The sequence below is a fragment of the Limulus polyphemus genome, unplaced genomic scaffold (genome assembly GCF_000517525.1).
Source record: "Limulus polyphemus unplaced genomic scaffold, Limulus_polyphemus-2.1.2 Scaffold1060, whole genome shotgun sequence".
NCBI classification, from domain to species: Eukaryota; Metazoa; Arthropoda; class Merostomata; order Xiphosura; family Limulidae; genus Limulus; species Limulus polyphemus.
The window spans coordinates 223261-241132 of NW_013666670.1; the positions used below are offsets into that span (position 1 = coordinate 223261).

General features: G+C 33.7%; 1 protein-coding gene across 3 annotated transcripts in view; it reads left to right on the plus strand.

The window, feature by feature from the left end:
• The window catches only part of LOC106461931 (zinc finger protein ubi-d4 B-like), an 84114-nt gene that overhangs the window by 52937 nt on the left and 13305 nt on the right, over positions 1-17872 (plus strand). For all 3 annotated transcript variants that reach the window (XM_022389032.1, XM_022389035.1, XM_022389033.1), the window contains exons 6-8: positions 1863-1997; positions 8298-8410; positions 12930-13011. In XM_022389032.1, the coding sequence (XP_022244740.1) occupies positions 1863-1997; positions 8298-8410; positions 12930-13011 (330 nt within the window). The remainder of the gene's footprint in view (positions 1-1862; positions 1998-8297; positions 8411-12929; positions 13012-17872) is intronic.

Here is a 17872-nt window from a genome sequence, read left to right on the forward strand (position 1 = left end):
TTTATATATGCACTAAGGTTATGCAAGTATGTAGTGTATTTGTTTTTATATACACTTAGTTTATACAAGTATGTAGTGTATTTGTTTCTAAAACTTCTTGTTGTGATACCTTTCTTGAGTTTGAAATGTTGATTACTGTAGTTTTGTGGATAACTTGGTTAGATAAGTTCTTAACAAGGAATCATTTCATTCTTCTTTAGTACTTTTAATCATTGTACCAAAGTTCATTAAATTTAATTTATGGGAAAAAAAAGTGAAATATTTAATTAAGATATTCATAATAAAACTATATTTGGCAGTATCACCATTTGTTTCCTAGTGTAGTGTAATTCTAATTCATTTAGAAGTACTCTCTTTAAAACTTGTGACCCTGGACAAAGCAATATTTTCAGTGATACTTTTATTTATTGCAATAAGTATGTTTATGCTTGAGGTGTTTTTTTTCAAAAAACAAATTGCAATGACAATAAGGTACTTCAGAGTGGTTATTATTTAAAATTTCTAGTAAACCATTAGTTGGAGGTCCTCAGCCAGGGTATTTAAGATCATTGGTGGCCTCCTGCTAAAAAATTGGGGAATATTTGTTGTAGTGTAAAAATAAAAAATAAAAACAATATCAAATTTCAGAGTTCAGTGCATGCTATGATATCTTGTGACCATATTAAAATAATTTTCTTAAGTTAAAACTTTCAATAACTCCAATGAATTAGTTTAAATACAAGATTGAAATTTCACATCAAAACATGTTAAAATTAATGTCATAAAGTGTGATCAAAATTAAAAAGTATGTTTTTAAAATTACTATTTACTTATTCAATATAAAATTTAAAATTGAACTACCACCTGAAGCCACCAGGTTTTATAGGTTTGACTTCTTGAAAACATATTTTTCTGTGCTATCACAATGTTTTACTGCATTTTGACATGGAAGAAAAGCATTCCTTCTAATTAAATAAGTTGTATTTTTAAAGAAACAATCCAACCTGTCACCAACACATGCTGATTATACATAAAACCAAGCATGTATACTATATACAATTCCTGATTATTAAATATTACAAACTGAGTAAAATAATTTTAATTGAGCAAGTCTTTACTCCTAGGAAAGTGTTTAGTACACACTGATGAAAGTATCATATTTTACTATAACAAACATTTCAATATAAAAATTACCAGGCTCTATTGTTTGAAATGTCATTCAGTTACAGCCATTGTGGCATTTCCTTCCATGGATTAAAGATTACCCTAGGCCTTTGAGCTCCTGCAGTAATTACGTTTAAAAACTGGTACAACAAATATAGTTGTATACATCTAAAACGAAAAATGAAGTTTTGATAAATTAGATGTTCTTTACAAGTAAATAATTATGATATGGTTTTGTTGTTGAAGTAGCAAGTGGAGTATTCTATGTCATTATCTTTGATTAACTTATACAGTACTGGTGATAATGATAACCAAAAGACATTTACTGTGTTTAAGAGTTGTAGAAGTTTTTTTTCAGTGGTTATTTTGGTTTTTTATACCCTAAAATATTCATGTCTTCATAAAGTATTGTTTGAGTTGTGCTAGTGTTCTAGATGGATAATTAGAAAATGACTGTTAAAATCCAAATGATGATGCAGAAGTTTGAGCCTAATGCTTTTGAAGAATACTCTCTTCTTGACCAAGAGAAAAAAGGCAGAATTTACTATTAGAACTTTTAAAATTTTCTTAAAGGGATGAGACCATTTTTTAACAGCACTCAACTTTCTGGGTCATTGTCATTTTATTTATTCTGTAATTGTTTTAAATAAAGTTGTAAGTATTTTGTTGTATATTATAGACAAGCTTTTTTACAATTTTTTCCCCTGGCTCTTGGGTAGCTCAGAAAAATATATCTGACAAGCCACTGGCATCTCCTAGCCCTTACTGTGACTTCTGTGTGGGGGATAGCAGTGAAAACAAGAAAACCAGATTGGCAGAGGAATTGGTGTCATGTGCAGATTGTGGCCGTTCTGGTAAGTAGTTGATTAGCCTCACTGGTACAGTTTGTTAACAGTTCAGATTGTATGTTAATTGGTCATTTTTTTGAGATTGAAATGAATGCAATATGTTGTATTAGCATGAGCTCGTGAAGCAAATTCAGTTGTCATTTGCAGATATTTTTTTCAAGGATAGTACACCATCCTGTAAATTACAATTTTTTGAAGAAGTCAAAATCGAGACCATTAAGCAAAAACAGATTTGTGGCATTTGACATGAAATAGCTTAATTGGCTGAAGTATGTGTCAAATTATAATTACAGGTTTGGATCATGTTCTGTCTCATTTTCCATTTTTTTCAGGAAAACTTTGATTTACTGTGGTGGTAGTATTTTGTTCAGCTGGAATCTCCCATTGAAATTTATTCATTTCTCATATTAAGCAGTTGAGAATTCTGTATATTTCTAAGAATTGCATGGCTTATAAGGCTATATTTTTTGTATTTCTTCTTTATACTTATATAAAAGAGTTTTATACTTTACTAATTAACATTTTTTCTTTTCAGTATTGATAGTAGAATTTTCAAAAACAGTTATGATTGAAGCATCCAAGTGTAATTAAGTTATCCTTCCCAAATGAAATTTTAAATTTACATTTTTTTACATTGTCTTTTCTTCTGTAAATATCATTTTCTTTACTGTTAAAGTAAAAATGTGTATTAATGCCTTGCAAGTGGATCAGTCCATTAGACTGATTCCCCAGAACTGTGTAGATAATACATACCAGATCTCTGAATTTGCTAAGTATATCATCACAAAATTTAGCAAGCTTTTAGTAAACTTTAAAAATTTGTTATGCACAAAAATCATATTTATTAGTGTAAAGTATTTCAACAAAAGATTTGTCAGAGTTTTATTTTACTGAAGTTTTCTTAGGCTAGACAGAGAAGTTTATAATTTTTTACATTTTGATTAGTTTTGTCAAAAAATATATAGCAACAAAAATACACATAAAAAGTAAGCATTTGTAGTACTTGCATATTTTGCACTCAAATTCATCTTTTCCTAAAACTAGTTGAGTCTCACAAACTTAATGTTAAAAAATAACTAATGTAGATTCCAAATATGCATCTCAGAACACAAAAAATTATCTTTAACTATAATAGAATGTCTCAAAAACAAAGAAGTTTTTGTTTACTGATTCTTCTCTCTGTCAAAACTGAAACAACAGTAGTAAGAGAAGAATTTGTTCTTTCTCTTAGTTATAAACATTTTCATTGGCCATGTAAAGTTGATTAGCAAACAATCTCCAAAGATAGAAAGTGGAGATGGGCTTCTTTGATGGGTTTGACAACTGTATTGATATCTTAGCAAATATCAAGAAGATAAGTGTAATTTTAGATTACTACACGTAGTTATGTATAGTTTGTTTTTCTAAGTTGATGGAAATTGCTGTAGCCTAATTTTGAAATGGAGAAATTGGAGCTCAGATGTGTCACTTGACAGAAAAATGAAGACTTAGAATTTTTTAAATGTTTCCTTTTGAAATTAAGATGTTTTAAAACTTAGATAATATAAATATTGAAATTTAAATTCTAACTTGTTTATGTGCCAGGTTTATTGACATACATTGATACCAAGGTTATTATCTTTTGAATGTAACATGTGCAGAAGAGCCACTCCCATTCATATAGGGTTAAAATAATATTTGGGAAAATACAAAATGCCTTTATAAACAATTGGTTTTGCATAGAGGTTTTAGTACGTAATTATGGTTGTGGTCAATAGATGGTGTAAGTCTTTATAGTTGAGTGCTAGGTGACAATTCCAGGAGTTGAGCTGCCAGACTCTTACCCATTTTGTGAAGATTAGCTGCCTCACAGAAGATAGAAGACAGTTCCTTTGCTGATGTTACCAGTTGCTTCTGGTTTCATACTGTTCTGTTGATTTCTTTGCTTATCTTAGCTACACTAGATGGTACTTTGTGTTCCAGCAGTCTCACTGTCCCTGAATGTTGTTGAAGACCTTCTGTGATTGCCACTTTTATCTTACTTGCTTAGAGGAGGGTAATATATTGCCAATAAAATTTTGCTGGATTTGACAAAAGGGTGTAATGGAAGGACGGTGGGATATTTATTTGCAGTTTGATTTTAACACCAGTTATAAATGAATTTATTTAAATCTAGGTTATGCAGTTTTGAGTGGAGTACAGAAGTAACTAATTCGAGGAGGTTTACAGTTAGAATAAAGAATTGACTCGGAGACTGAAATACAAAATAAATTCTCAAGGTTTTCCTTAGTTTTTGTACAGGCCTATTTTGAAACTTTGTTATGGTGCCATTTACTAATGAAACACATGTTTGGAAACAGCTTTAAAGAAAGCTTAAATATGATTTGATGGAGCAAGAATTAAACTACAACATATTGACAGAGTAGATATATAAGTTTAATAGTTTTTGTAGTTTCTGTTAAGGTTTTTTTTTGTTGTGAATTGTATTTGAAAAGTATTTGTGTATTAAATTATATCTGTTTGAAAGCTACAGAAATTTTTTTCAATGAGATGACATGAGGTAATCTGAGATAAAGTAAGCTTATATAGTTGAGACAGGTCAGGTTGAATGTATAATAAAGAAAACTATTACAAGTTAACACAGTAACAAATATACAATGTTTGGAGAAGGTTTTGTTGTCATCAGGTACAAGTAGTTTACGTAGACAAAGGAAGTCTCCCCAGTAGGACAGCCGAAGTTAGATTTCCTACAGCAGACACAGCAGATAGCCTAATGTTGCTTTGCTCTAAAATAAACAAATAGACAAAGGAATATTTATACAGTTTTAAACAAAGAAGTCACATGACTGGATATTGCTTAAAGCATAATAAAGGTATCTTGTTAATGTTTGGTTCTTTGTTTGGATATGGTGCTTTTACTTTTTGAAGATATGCTATAGTTTTATTGAATTGCAATGTTTATAAACACAAGTTTTTTGTTTAATTACGTTCAAGTAAACAAATCGTCATCAAATCAGTTAAGTTTAATGAGTATGGTAGGCAATTACAAAATATTCTAGTGACTCAGATCTCTGTTGAATGTTATCTCTTATCCTATCCAAACAACATACATAAATAAAATTGACTACTTAATTATTTCTAATTGCAGTCATGATATATTTTCTGTATTTAATTATCAATTTATATGATTTTCAGAAGATCAATGAGGAATTACAGCATTGTTCAAAAATGAACATAATCGTGACCACGTTGTGGTATTTAGTGACAATTAACAAATCATTTGTCATGTAGGATCTGTCCAAAGTTGTAGCAAAATATAATTTTAGACAAAGATGTGTTTTTTTTGACACAATGGAAAATTGGCAACCTCAAGAAGAGGCCCACCATATGAAATCAAAGTAATTTAAAAATTATTAAAAAAAAAGCCAAACTAATGTGAATGAAAATGTACAGATTAATAACACTGGTACCATCAGTGCCAAGAGTGTTAAAAGATTATCAAAGTAATCTTTTTTTGTGGTTAAAGTGTCACATAAACTGTTATACAAAGTCTGAAAACTACAGCTATTTTCCAGTTAGGTCAGAGTTAAAAAACGGGATTCAACCCTTTCATTGATGACAGCTCTGAAATATATCATGATGTTTTAACAGACATTGATATCTGTAGGTTTGTCAGTCTCTAGGGTGTAGAATTTAGCTGACCCAATATGTTTTAGGATGTCTTTTTTTTTTAATCATGTTGGATATGATGTTGATGAAATCATATCCACTGCTGTGGCTAGTGTGTGCCACATGCTCATGCTTTGTCAATAGTGACAGTGGATTACAACCCTGCAGCAATTGTATATTGTTAATCTACTTCCAAATATTTATAAGTATCCTAAGTATCTATAAATTGTTATACTATTTCTTTACCCAAAAAGTTTGAAAAGTAATTCATGGAATTGATTTTGTTGCACTTAGCCTCGAGGGTGAAGTTACATAGAATTAAAAAAAAATTGTAGAAAATAAACTTTTAGTTGATTTTTTAAACATTAAAAGAGTGTTTGATTTTGTACAAAAGATTATTTAATCTTGTATCTTGGAATAAATTTAAAAATTTGCAGATTTTTATTTTAAGTTGATTTTGGCAATCTCCTAATGAAGTGATTGGTGTTTGTGAATATCCTTAATTATTTCTGAGTATAAATTACTATGATATTCTTAGCCCCCTGGAAGGAAAGTCATAAAGTTTTGAACAAAATAGTGCTAATTTGTCATAATAACTATAGTAAAACTGTACTTAATATCAATTTTTAGCTAATTGCTGATTCTCAGTCTTGGTTGTCACAGTGTGATGTAATTGCACATGTGAGCTTCAAGAAACCATAGGCTGTTGGTCTAAACACCTCATGAAAGCTCTTTCTTCCATTCTTTTCAACTTTAAAAGCCAGTAAGGCTTCCAATACAGTGAAATTCAGGTAAAGATCAGAAAAAAGTGATAAGTGGTTATACAATTCTAGAAGAAAAGGTGTCAGTGGACAAATTATACTACAGTTACAGTCTTGATTTCATTTAAACCTTTATTAGTTTATTATTCATTTGATGTATAATTTTAAAGTATTTTTAAGAACTTATGGGTGAAAGTGAAGAAGAATGTATCACAATGTGTCAACCATATATCAGTTATAATATGGAGTACTGATGAGGATTTTTGCCCAGTACCAGGTATCATCAGCCCATCTGGGATACAGCATGAACATGGTAGGAAAATAAATTTTGTTTGTGGAACAAGTTTAGATAGGCTTTGTTATGCCATCTTGCCCTAAAAGTTTCATTTTGCTGACAAGGGTGCTGTGTTAGACCTTGTTTGCAGTAAGCCTTAATGTTCTAAGTAACTGCTTAAAAGGATACAGAAAATTACTGAAAAGAACTGTAAAAGTGGGTAAAAATAGATACAGAAAGTTTATTACATTAGGATTAATAAATACAGAAAACTTATTACATTAGGTTTAATGAAATCTTCTTAACTATAAGGAATGATCCAAACAACTAAACCCTCTTAATATATTTCTGCATGTATTATGTGCAAATATCAGTTTATAAAGCTCTTGACCCACACATGATGAGAGCCATTTGAAACCCAAGCTTCTTTTCTTTACATGTGATGGGCACCGCTCTCTCTCACTTCAGGTTTGTTTAAATGGATACCTATCCTCCCATCTTCCCTGTATTTCTTCTGTTGATAAGAATGATACTTCAAGAAGCATCAGTTATGCTGGGTTTGTTGACTATATGTTGGAGGTTCATGTCAGGGAAATATGAAGGAAAGAGTTCACACGAGGTGTGATTAAAGGATATATTAGACATTGTAAAGTTAGAATTTAAGTGGTTCAATTATTAGATAAGGTCCTTGTAGAGATAAGTTGTTACATATCAACATTGAAAGCTTAGACTGTGATGTTTAAAAAAAGTCATTTGTTCAGGTGAATAAGATAATCGGCGATTTTATTATATTCCGTATTCGTGTATGGACATTTTGGACAAGGCATATTCTTTGTTTTCATGCTGTGCAGTTGGATATTTGATGATGTTTATTTCTCAAAGAAATTTATACTTGAAAAAAAGGGGGGGATAGGATAAGCACAGTAGATGAGGAATTTGATTGATATGGTTCATTTTCCAAATAGAAACTTAATTCATAGCACTGTATTTATGATGTCAATAGTTTGTCACAAGCAAGAATTTTGAATTAAGAACATTATAACTTTAAACTTGGCAGACTAGATTTTTAGAAAGCTAATTTACTTGTAGATAGACATGTACATTCTCGTGAAATTATGGAAATTACTAATTTGTTCATGCGAGACAATGTAATGTAATCCTAGTGAGAACATGTTTATGTATAAGTTATCTGTGTTTGTATGTATACTGTTGTAGTAATTTTATGGTGGCCACAGTTTGCATCAGTAGATTAGTTCAGAACAATTTGTTCATCTGTGTTATTTAGTAAATTATAAAGAAAATCAGTCACTGTATCTAGGGTTGTTTTTGTGTAGGTAAAAAGTATTATCAGGATTCTTTTTTGTATACATAACAGCAACAAGTATGACCATTCATTTTAGTATATATAACAGTTATCAGAATTCTTTTTTTTTGTATATATGTCAAAAAGTACTAACAATATATATTTTTTTTGCCTGTACAAGTGCTATCAGAGTTATTTTCTTGTTTTCATAATTCCTTAATATATCACAGGGGCATTAATTTCAAAATATGAAGAACAGAAACTTTTGTTGGAATTTTTTTCTTCAGTTAAATGACTTAATGGTTTGATTTAATCATTAGCTCATCCCACATGTCTGCAGTTTACCCCCATCATGACTGCAGCTGTGAAAAACTATCGTTGGCAGTGTATCGAATGCAAGTCTTGTGGTTTATGTGGTACTTCAGATAACGATGTAAGTACTTGTTTAACAGATTTTACTCTCAGAATTTAACATAAAGATTAATCAAACTGGTATTGCACATTTTATCATAATTATTGATATTGTTGCCAGCTGTGAAGGTAACTATTGTTTTTTTTCCAACATTTTTGTGACTGTACTCTTCATTGGGGCAGTTAATGACAGTGGTTATTAATAGATGCTCAGATTGAATCATATGTAAAACATTGTTCTACACAACATGAACAGATAGGGTATAAATTACAAGATGTAGAAGATACAATGACATGATTATGCTACTAGTAGGTGTAGCAGGAAGATAGATCATTTTACTACTAGTAGGTATAATATATAGATAATATGATATGATTTTGCCACTAGTAAGCGTAGCAAGAAGATACCCCCACTTGATTGTGCTACTAGTGGGTGTACTATGAAAATACAATGGCATAATTTTGCTTCTATTAGATATAGCAGGAAGACACCAGGATATGATGTTGCTACTAATAGATGTAGTATGAAGATACTATGATTTGATTGTGCTACTATTGAGTGTAGCAGAAATATATTATGATATGATATTCCTACTAGCCAGTTGGTATGGCAGAAAGACAACATGAAATCATATTGCTATCAGTAGATGTAGTAAAAAAAATACTGATATGATAGTGCTACTAGTAGGTGTAGTAGGAAGATATGATATGATTATCCTACTAGTGACTGTAGCAGGACAATACCTTGAAATGATTTTGCTTGTAATAGGTATAGCAGGAAGATAACATGATATGATAGTGCTACTAGTAAGTATAGTAGGAAGATACCCTGATACGATGTTTGCTACTAGTACGTATAGGACGATACTGTGATATGATTGTGCTACAAATAGTTATAGCAGGAAGATATCATGATATGATATTGTTATTAGTAGGTGTAGCAGGAAGATACCTTCACATGATTTTGCTACTAGTGGGTGTTGTATGAAGATACGGTGATATGATTGTGCTACTCGTGAGTGTAGCAGAAAGATACCTTGAAATGATTTTGGTGCTAGTGGGTGTTGTAGGAAGATAGAATGATCAGATTGTGCTACTAATGAAGTTAGCAGGAAGATACTATTATATTATTGTGTTACTAGTAGATGCTATGATATGTTGCGCTGTGATGTAGGTATAGGAGGAAGATACTATGATATTATTGTTCTACTAGTAGGTGTATTAGGAACATACCTTAATGTGATTGTGCTACTAGTAGGTGTATTGGGAACATACCATGACATTATTGGGTTCTAGTGAGAACATGACATGATTTTGCTACTAGTAGGTGTATTAAGAACATACCATGACATTATTGTGGTTCTTGTGGGTTTATTTGGAAGATACCTTGGTGTGATTGTATAGTAGATATTGTAGAAAATATGACTCTATACAAAGCTGTAAAATACTCATTATTCTGTTGCTAGTAGGATGAATAGTAAATCCTGTAATAGTGTTGAACTATTGGGTGTTGTTATATGAGATACCTTCAGATAAATAGATGACAAGGAGCTGGGATTACCTGTTTATCCTCTTTCAAAACCATATTTCTGATATGGTACTTCCCTCCTCTCACAAGGTTAGCTATTCTCGTTCATTGCTGCCCTCTATATGCAAACTTTTTTATTTACGCATGGCATACTTTTCTGCACACCCCTATTGGAATCAAATGATTCCAACATGTCTCTCATGCAAATCATCATGCATCATTTCTCCACCAATAGGAGAATAGTACACTCGTGTGAAACATGTGACTCCCTCTATGCACCTCTACCAAACTATCACTTCTCGTTTGGCAGTGATTGCACTTGGACGTCTTTCTATTTTAATCTTGATTAGTGTTTGGGATTGAATTAGTTCTTGAAGTGGTTGAATTTCAGTTTTTTTTAAAGCTTTCAGGTTCAATTACCCATGTTCTAGTTGCATTTATTTCTTACTTCAAATGCTTTTGTCAACTGATGCAACATGAATTCCAAAGCTCATGTCACCGCTTCGGGTGTGTCACATTCGAAAGGTGCTTTACCACAGGTTTCAGGTGCAGGCAACCCATCGTGAGATTTGCAGGAATATTGAACATTATATGGGTCAACCTATATTTCCAGTAATTGCCCCTCTTTCTCCTGAATCTATTGAACCTGGGCAAGCTGATGAGGACTTTGCCTGTTTTCCCCTACTTTCCATAACCTTCCTGAGGATTCTGTTCAGCCTTCCACGGTTTTTTCGGACTTTATTTCTCAGGTATGTGATGTTTTATCCATTGCTCCCATATCTTATGACCCACATCCTTAATTATTGCATAAACATATTTCCCAACCCTTCCCCCGACGTTCAGATTCCTACTGAACAATTCACCTCTCAGTTGGGTGATGGCATTAGTTTGCCTCATCCAACATGGACCTCGGATCAGCCTGCCCTTGCATATTATAGGGCTAACTGTTCATATCTCAACCAACAACTGTTGGGTGCAGTTCTACCTGTGTGGAGGGTGGATCCTGAATCTCCTGTTAGTCTCAGCCATGCCCAATTTTCCTGCCTCCATCTTACTCTCATGACTTTTGCAGTACCTTTCCATGATCCATCCCCTGTCTGGGGCTCTTCACAGAAATCGTGAGGGATTTTCTGGGATATTCTCTCCCTCCTTACCTCCATGTTGGCTTCTTTGTCCTCTTTGGCTATTGAACCTGTTCCACATCATTCACCGGGTTTTACTCCTATCTGTTTGTTGTTCTCAAAACGATCAGAGACTGGTCTCCTGTCATTGATTTGTCCCACCTCAATCGATTTGTTCACCTCCCACATTACACCATGGAATCCTACCTCACTCTTTGGTTAGCATTTTCTTCGGGTCTCTGGATGACCCAGATTGATGTCTCCAATGTTTATCTGCATATTCCCATCTTGGGTCGATCTCATCCTTATCTTCAGTTTGTCCCTTGAGGGCTGGTGTACGAATTTTGCACCCTACACTTCTGGCTGGCTTCTGCTCTCTTTCGAGTAGTGAGAGCTTTTGCTCTTTATCTTCATGTCCTGGGACTGTGTTTCCATTTTTACATGGGTGACCAGCTATTTCTGGCTCATTCCAAACAGGAGTCAGTCAGTCATACTCATCAGCTCCTTCTCAAAGCTGCTTGGGTGGGCTGATTGATCAATTTAGAAAAGTCCTTCCAGATCCTATCCAATATCTTGTGCATTTGGGTGTATTTTTCAACACTTGCTTCAGTCAGGCCCAACTTTCTCTTCTCTGACTCCATTCTGTGGAATTGTCAGTTTGTCACAACCTATCTGCACCCTCAATCTCTGAACACGAGGATGGTCTCAAGTTTTTTAGTGGTCGCAGGAGTTGGTTGCATGCGATAGACTTCCTTTTAATACCAAATGCAAAATTCTTGGATCTGTAGCTCAGAGCCAATCCTGTGTAGTCCCCAGGAATTGGAGTGGTCCTCATCTTAACCTCATGCAGATGTCAGTACCCCACGAGGAGGTTCTGGATGTAGTTGACTTACCGAGTATGGTCTGCCACACCCCACTTTTCTTGAGTTACTACATCTTTCTCCAGTTAGGATCACTTTCCTACTGCAATCTCTCCAACTTGGATGTGCTCCTCTCATTTTCCACCATAACTTCTTACACATTCCACATATGGGCAAAGAGTGTACCTGGATCAGAAGTGGTGTGGTTCCCCTCTTTGGATCTGACTCTCTCTGATGCTTTCGGGGGGGGGGGGGGTTCGTTTGTTCTTTGCTCATACCAGTCTTTCCTCCTAATCAATGTTGGATTCTAGCTAATCTTGTGAGAGGAGGGAAGTACTGTATCAGAAGTTATACTTTTTTATACTTAAAATGTATTTCCAATAGATACTTCCCTCCACTCACTCTTCCTCCCCAGTCATTTTTGGTGGTTCTGTCGTCTATCAAACTTTGAAGTGATAGTTTGGTAGAGGTGCATAGAGGGAGTCACATGCATCATGTGAGTGTACTATTCTTCTATTGGTGGAGAAGTTACTCATGATGTTTTGCATGAGAGACACGTTGGAATCATTTGATTCCAATAGGGGGTGCAGAAGGCTTGTGGCATGCGTAATAAAAAAAGTTTGCATATAGAGGGCAGCAATGAATGAGAATAGCTACTCTTCTGAGCGGAGGGAAGTATCTATCGGAAATACATTTTCAGTATAGGAAAATTTTATCTTTTGTTTTTAAGCTGTGAGCTTTTTAGTGGTCGCGGGAGCTGGTTGCATGCTATAGACTTCCTTTTGATAGCAAATGCAAAATTCTTGGATCTGTAGCTCAGAGCCAATCCTGTGTAATCCCCAGGAATTGGAGTGGTCCTCATCTTACCCTCATGCAGATGTCAGTACCCCAAGCATTATATTAAAGTATTTACATAAATTACATAAGTATACAAATATGTTTCATATATCTTGATTAGTGTTTTGTAGAGTATTTTTTTCCCAAAGTTGGATCAAGCCTTGTACTAGAACAGAACAATATTTTCTTCAATAGGACCAGTTGCTGTTTTGTGATGACTGTGACCGAGGATATCACATGTACTGCCTTAATCCTCCTCTCTTAAATCCTCCCCAAGGTAAATAGTATTAATTAATGCTGTTTATACAAAATTCTCCTTTTTGAACCAACAAAGGAAAAGGTATTAAAATTATTTTCTTTCATACAGTGTGTAGCATAATTCAGTTGTATTTTTAACACTACTATGGTTTTAGGTAAGAGAGAATTTTGTTTTTGTGAACTAGATCTGATACGTATTTTTGATACAATGTTAAAAATTACAAAAACAAATTATACACATTTTTGATACAATGTTTCAATTATAAAAACCAATTATACAATTTTCATCTCTATAATTCTAATATAGTCTTTTCATCTGGATTAGACTGTATTAGTGTGGGTGTTCCGGGAGATATCAAAGCAGTGCATGTCTGTAAGTATAAAAGACCAGTTCGATTTGACAGACCAATATAGCTACCAATAAAATCAGAAATCAAAAGGTCTGAGATTTGTATTCTCATCTTTCTGCCAATGACTATAATATTATTATATGCTGAAATAGTGTTGATTAAATTAATCATTATAAACACCTGCTATACAAATAAAGTTGCACCTAAATTTATTCCAAAAATGAATATTTTGTTTCATGCAATATGAAGCTCAGATAAAGTTGGTACATGACTGAGCAGTGATGTCATTGTATTCTCTATTTTTCTTTTGTCTTGAATGCATTTCAAATTTGACTATATTATATTCTGTATATTTTAACTGCTGTATTTTATTGTGTATATATATCAGTTAAAAGTTTTGACTAATACAAGTGCATCACTTTATTTGTCAATATATTTACTAGGAACAGGTATCCATCACACTTGTTCAATCCCCGTCCCACCAAACATGCTCACCCTTTCAGCCGTGGGGGCGTTATAATGTGACTGTCAATCCCACTATTCATTGGTAAAAGAGTAGTCCAAGATTTGGCGGTGGGTGGTGATGACTAGCTGCGTTCCCTCTAGTCTTACACTGCTAAATTAGGGATGGCTAGCGCAGATAGCCCTTGTGTAGCTTTGCAAGAAATTCAAAATAAACAAATAAACAAACACTTGTTCGGTGCATGCTTAAAAGTTTATGCCAGCTGTAGCTCAACCTCAGCATCCTGGTATTTGGGGTGAATTTGTTTACACGCTTCTATTAAATCATTAAAAAGTTCATTATTGCAACTTACAATAACATTTTCAAACTTAACAAAGCTAGGATTTTACCTTTTATAACACTGGACAAATTTAAGAAAATAATAGGACTTATAAATGTGGTAATGAGGTATTAAAGTACATCATCTAATACAAACTTTGTGTGTTATTGATATCTTATAAACAGGCTTGTTCCTTGTTACCTATCTGACCCTTTCTGAATATTATTGCTTTCATTGCACAGTCAGTCTACTACTGGGCTTATTTTCACAAAGCTGTGTAAAATGGATAATTTTCTTTTTTATAATTACACAGTTGGTTTTTACCATGCTTACTGTACCAAAATAATAATCGATTACAGCTGAAAATATCCAGATACACATACTGATAATTATTTTGTACAGTGAAAAGTATTGGAATCCTTTCTTGTTCTTCGTGCCTTTGATGTTGAAGCCGGACCACAGGTGGAAAGGCCCCATCTTGTTAAACATTCTTCGTACAGAATCCCCAAAATTGTTCCCTCCCAAGGCACACAGGGGATAGCAACCTGAAAAATTGTTACATCATTTGATCAGGTGGATGATTGATTACATTTACAAATTTGCATACATTTGATATGTCTAAACTGTTTATATGCATGATAATAAGTATCAATGAAAAAAAACTATTAATTATAGGACTTACCAGTTTTTCTCTGGCCTGGGTTTTCTGATAGCTTGGTACAGATTTGGTCCAGGTCTTCCCATGTATCCATTGGTTCCTCCACTACTTCCACCTCTTGTGGCTGGGCTTGTGAAACCACTCTCCCTTTACTGGCAAGTTATTGGAGAAGTTCTGTGTGGTTTTTTTTGGCTGGTGATGATTTCATCCAGCTTCATTAATACTTGCCACTGGTAATCTAATAGAACAGTAGCTACCAAATTAACATAATATTGCATGCAGATAAAAGCAGTGCAGCCCTTAACTGGTGATCTGGTCACCCCAGGCCACCAAGAATTGAGCTGGGTTACTAACTCTGACACCCTGGTGCCACAACTTTTAATTGCATTATATAGAAGTTTATTTTATTGAGCACAGCAATCTGAATATTGGGCAAATATATATATAAGTATTGGAACCTTAAAAATACTAGTGTAAAGCAATAATCATTTTATATTGATGTGTGCTGATTTATTTTTGTAAAGCTTTGAGAATTTTTCTTTAATTGGTTCCATAAGGGTTTGTTTGGTTAAAAGGTCTATTTATGTTAACTTTACTATTTTACTTACTGTCAGTGAAGCTGCTCTTTCTTCCTTCATTATCCCCCATTGGAGTGGTTACAACTTACAAGCTGTCACAGATTCTACCCCTGAAATATATAAAAAAACAATCACGTGATAGATCAATACCATATCATTAGTGGTGATAGAAATGTATATAAATGTTGTTTATTGTGGAAACCCAATTATTGAAGTAATAGTAGGCCTATTTGAAGTCTCAGCATTAGGCCTAATACATAAATTTAACGTAAGGCTTAGCTGAAAAACTACTTGGTAAATTTTATTTTGTATTTGGCTACAACTCAGTGCCATAAAACTTCTGAATTAAACTGTTTTGCTGTTATATCACTGAAATTATAAAAAAAAAATAAAAACCCAAACCTTTCTAATAAATCAACATGAATATTGAGCATTCAACATTAACACCATCATTATTCCCTCTGACACTGTCAAGAATGCTTTCGTGCTCCTTTTTTTAGTTAGTCATCTTAAACTTTCTACAAACTCTGTATGGATGTTAGGAAGCATATCTTGTCATTACATACCTTTGGATGATGAAGTGTTTTGGAGATTTAAAGTTGCTGGTCAAGAATGCTGGACAGTTGAAATATTCTAATTCAGACTTGGTGTAATTAAACTATTCGTGTCATTCCTGTAGTTTCACACTTATGGAAAATAATATTTTATATGATTTATAATATTTTTATTTGAATGTGACATTAAATATGAAACTAATATTTAAACACCAAAAGGAAATACTACATGTAGAATATGTAATAGCGTATAAGTTGCACTGCCAGGTGATACACTCTTTTGCTTTTCGTATGCAATGTAATAACACTAGCTACATACATTGTAAAGTTACATTCTGACTACGTATATAAAATGTCAAGTTATTACGTAGTGGCACAAAGTTATGAAGTTATGTTATTACTACGTATGTGATATGTATTATTCAGACATTGCCAAACCACTACCGGGTCACTACTTAGTAAATACGTAGTGTGTTTGCTGGGGGATGATCTATAAGAGTGACCTCAAAATCCTACATTTTCATAAATCATAAAATTTTAAAGGGACAAAAAGGAGCTTATTAGTCCATCAAGGATGTCTCTCCCAGCTCCCAACTATAACCACCCCTTACTACCCATGTATTCATCCAATCTTTTCTTGAACTCAGTTAAATTTTCTGCCACTACCATCCTTGAAGGCAGTTCATTCCAAAAGCCAATCATCCTGCTTGAAAAGTAATACTGTCTAAACTGCAGATGACTCCTGTGCTACAAAAATTTGAATTTATGACCCCTTGTCCTATTGTTTTAATTGCTAAGCACAAAAAAGTTTGATGGATCTATATTATTAATACTCTTAGTAATCTTAAACACCTCAATCAAATGCCCTCTGACCCTTCTCTCCAGAGAAAATAAGTTTAGAGATTTTAGTCTCTCCTCATAGGACAATCCCACCATCCCAGGTATCATCCTAGTGGCTATTCTCTGAACCTTCTCCAACAATTCTGTGTCCTTCATGAGGAGGCCCGGCATGGCCAGGTGGTTAAGGCACTCAACTCGCAATCTGGGGGTCACGGGTTCGAATCCTTGTCACACCAAACATGCTCGCCCTTTCAGCCGTGGGGGCGTTATAATGTGACGGTCAATCCCACTATTCGTTGGTAAAAGAGTAGCCCAAGAGTTGGCGGTGGGTGGTGATGACTTGCTGCCTTCCCTCTAGTCTTACACTGCTAAATTAGGGACTGCTAGTGCAGATAGCCCTCGTGTAGCTTTGCACGAAATTCAAAAACAAACAAACCTTCATGAGGGAAGGAGCCCAAAACTGTACACAGTACTCTAAATGAGACCTTACAAGTGATCTATACAGTGAAACAATAATATCCCTTGTTTTGTATTCAATATTTTTATAGATGCTACCCAAAATCCTATTAGCCCTATTTCTATCTACAATACACTGTTTAGATGACTTAAGTGGTTTTTTTCGATAACAACACCAAGATCTATTTCTTCAACCACAGTATTTAATGTATTTCCATTTAAATCATAACAATAATTTGAATTTTGAAAACCTACATGCATTACCTTACTTTTTGGATGGTTAAACATCATCTGCCACATATTGGCCCAATGCATCAAATGAGCTAAATCTCCCTGTAAGTCTGCTGCATCTTTGATACAGTTAGCCACCCAAAAATATTAATGTCATTTGCAAACTTAAATATTTTCATAATCATTCCAAAGTCAATATCATTACTAGAAATCACAAACAGCAGAGGACCCAGCCCAGAACCCAGTATTTTTCATCATCTTTAAATATTAGACTAACATTAGCCAACTTTCAATCTTCCACTACTCAGGGACCTATAAAAAATATTAGCTAGTGGTTCACAACTTAAACAATTACGTTCCTTTAAAACTATAGGATAAAAGTTGTCTAGTCTAGAGGACTTATCAATTTTTAGGTTTCCCAACTTTTTTTT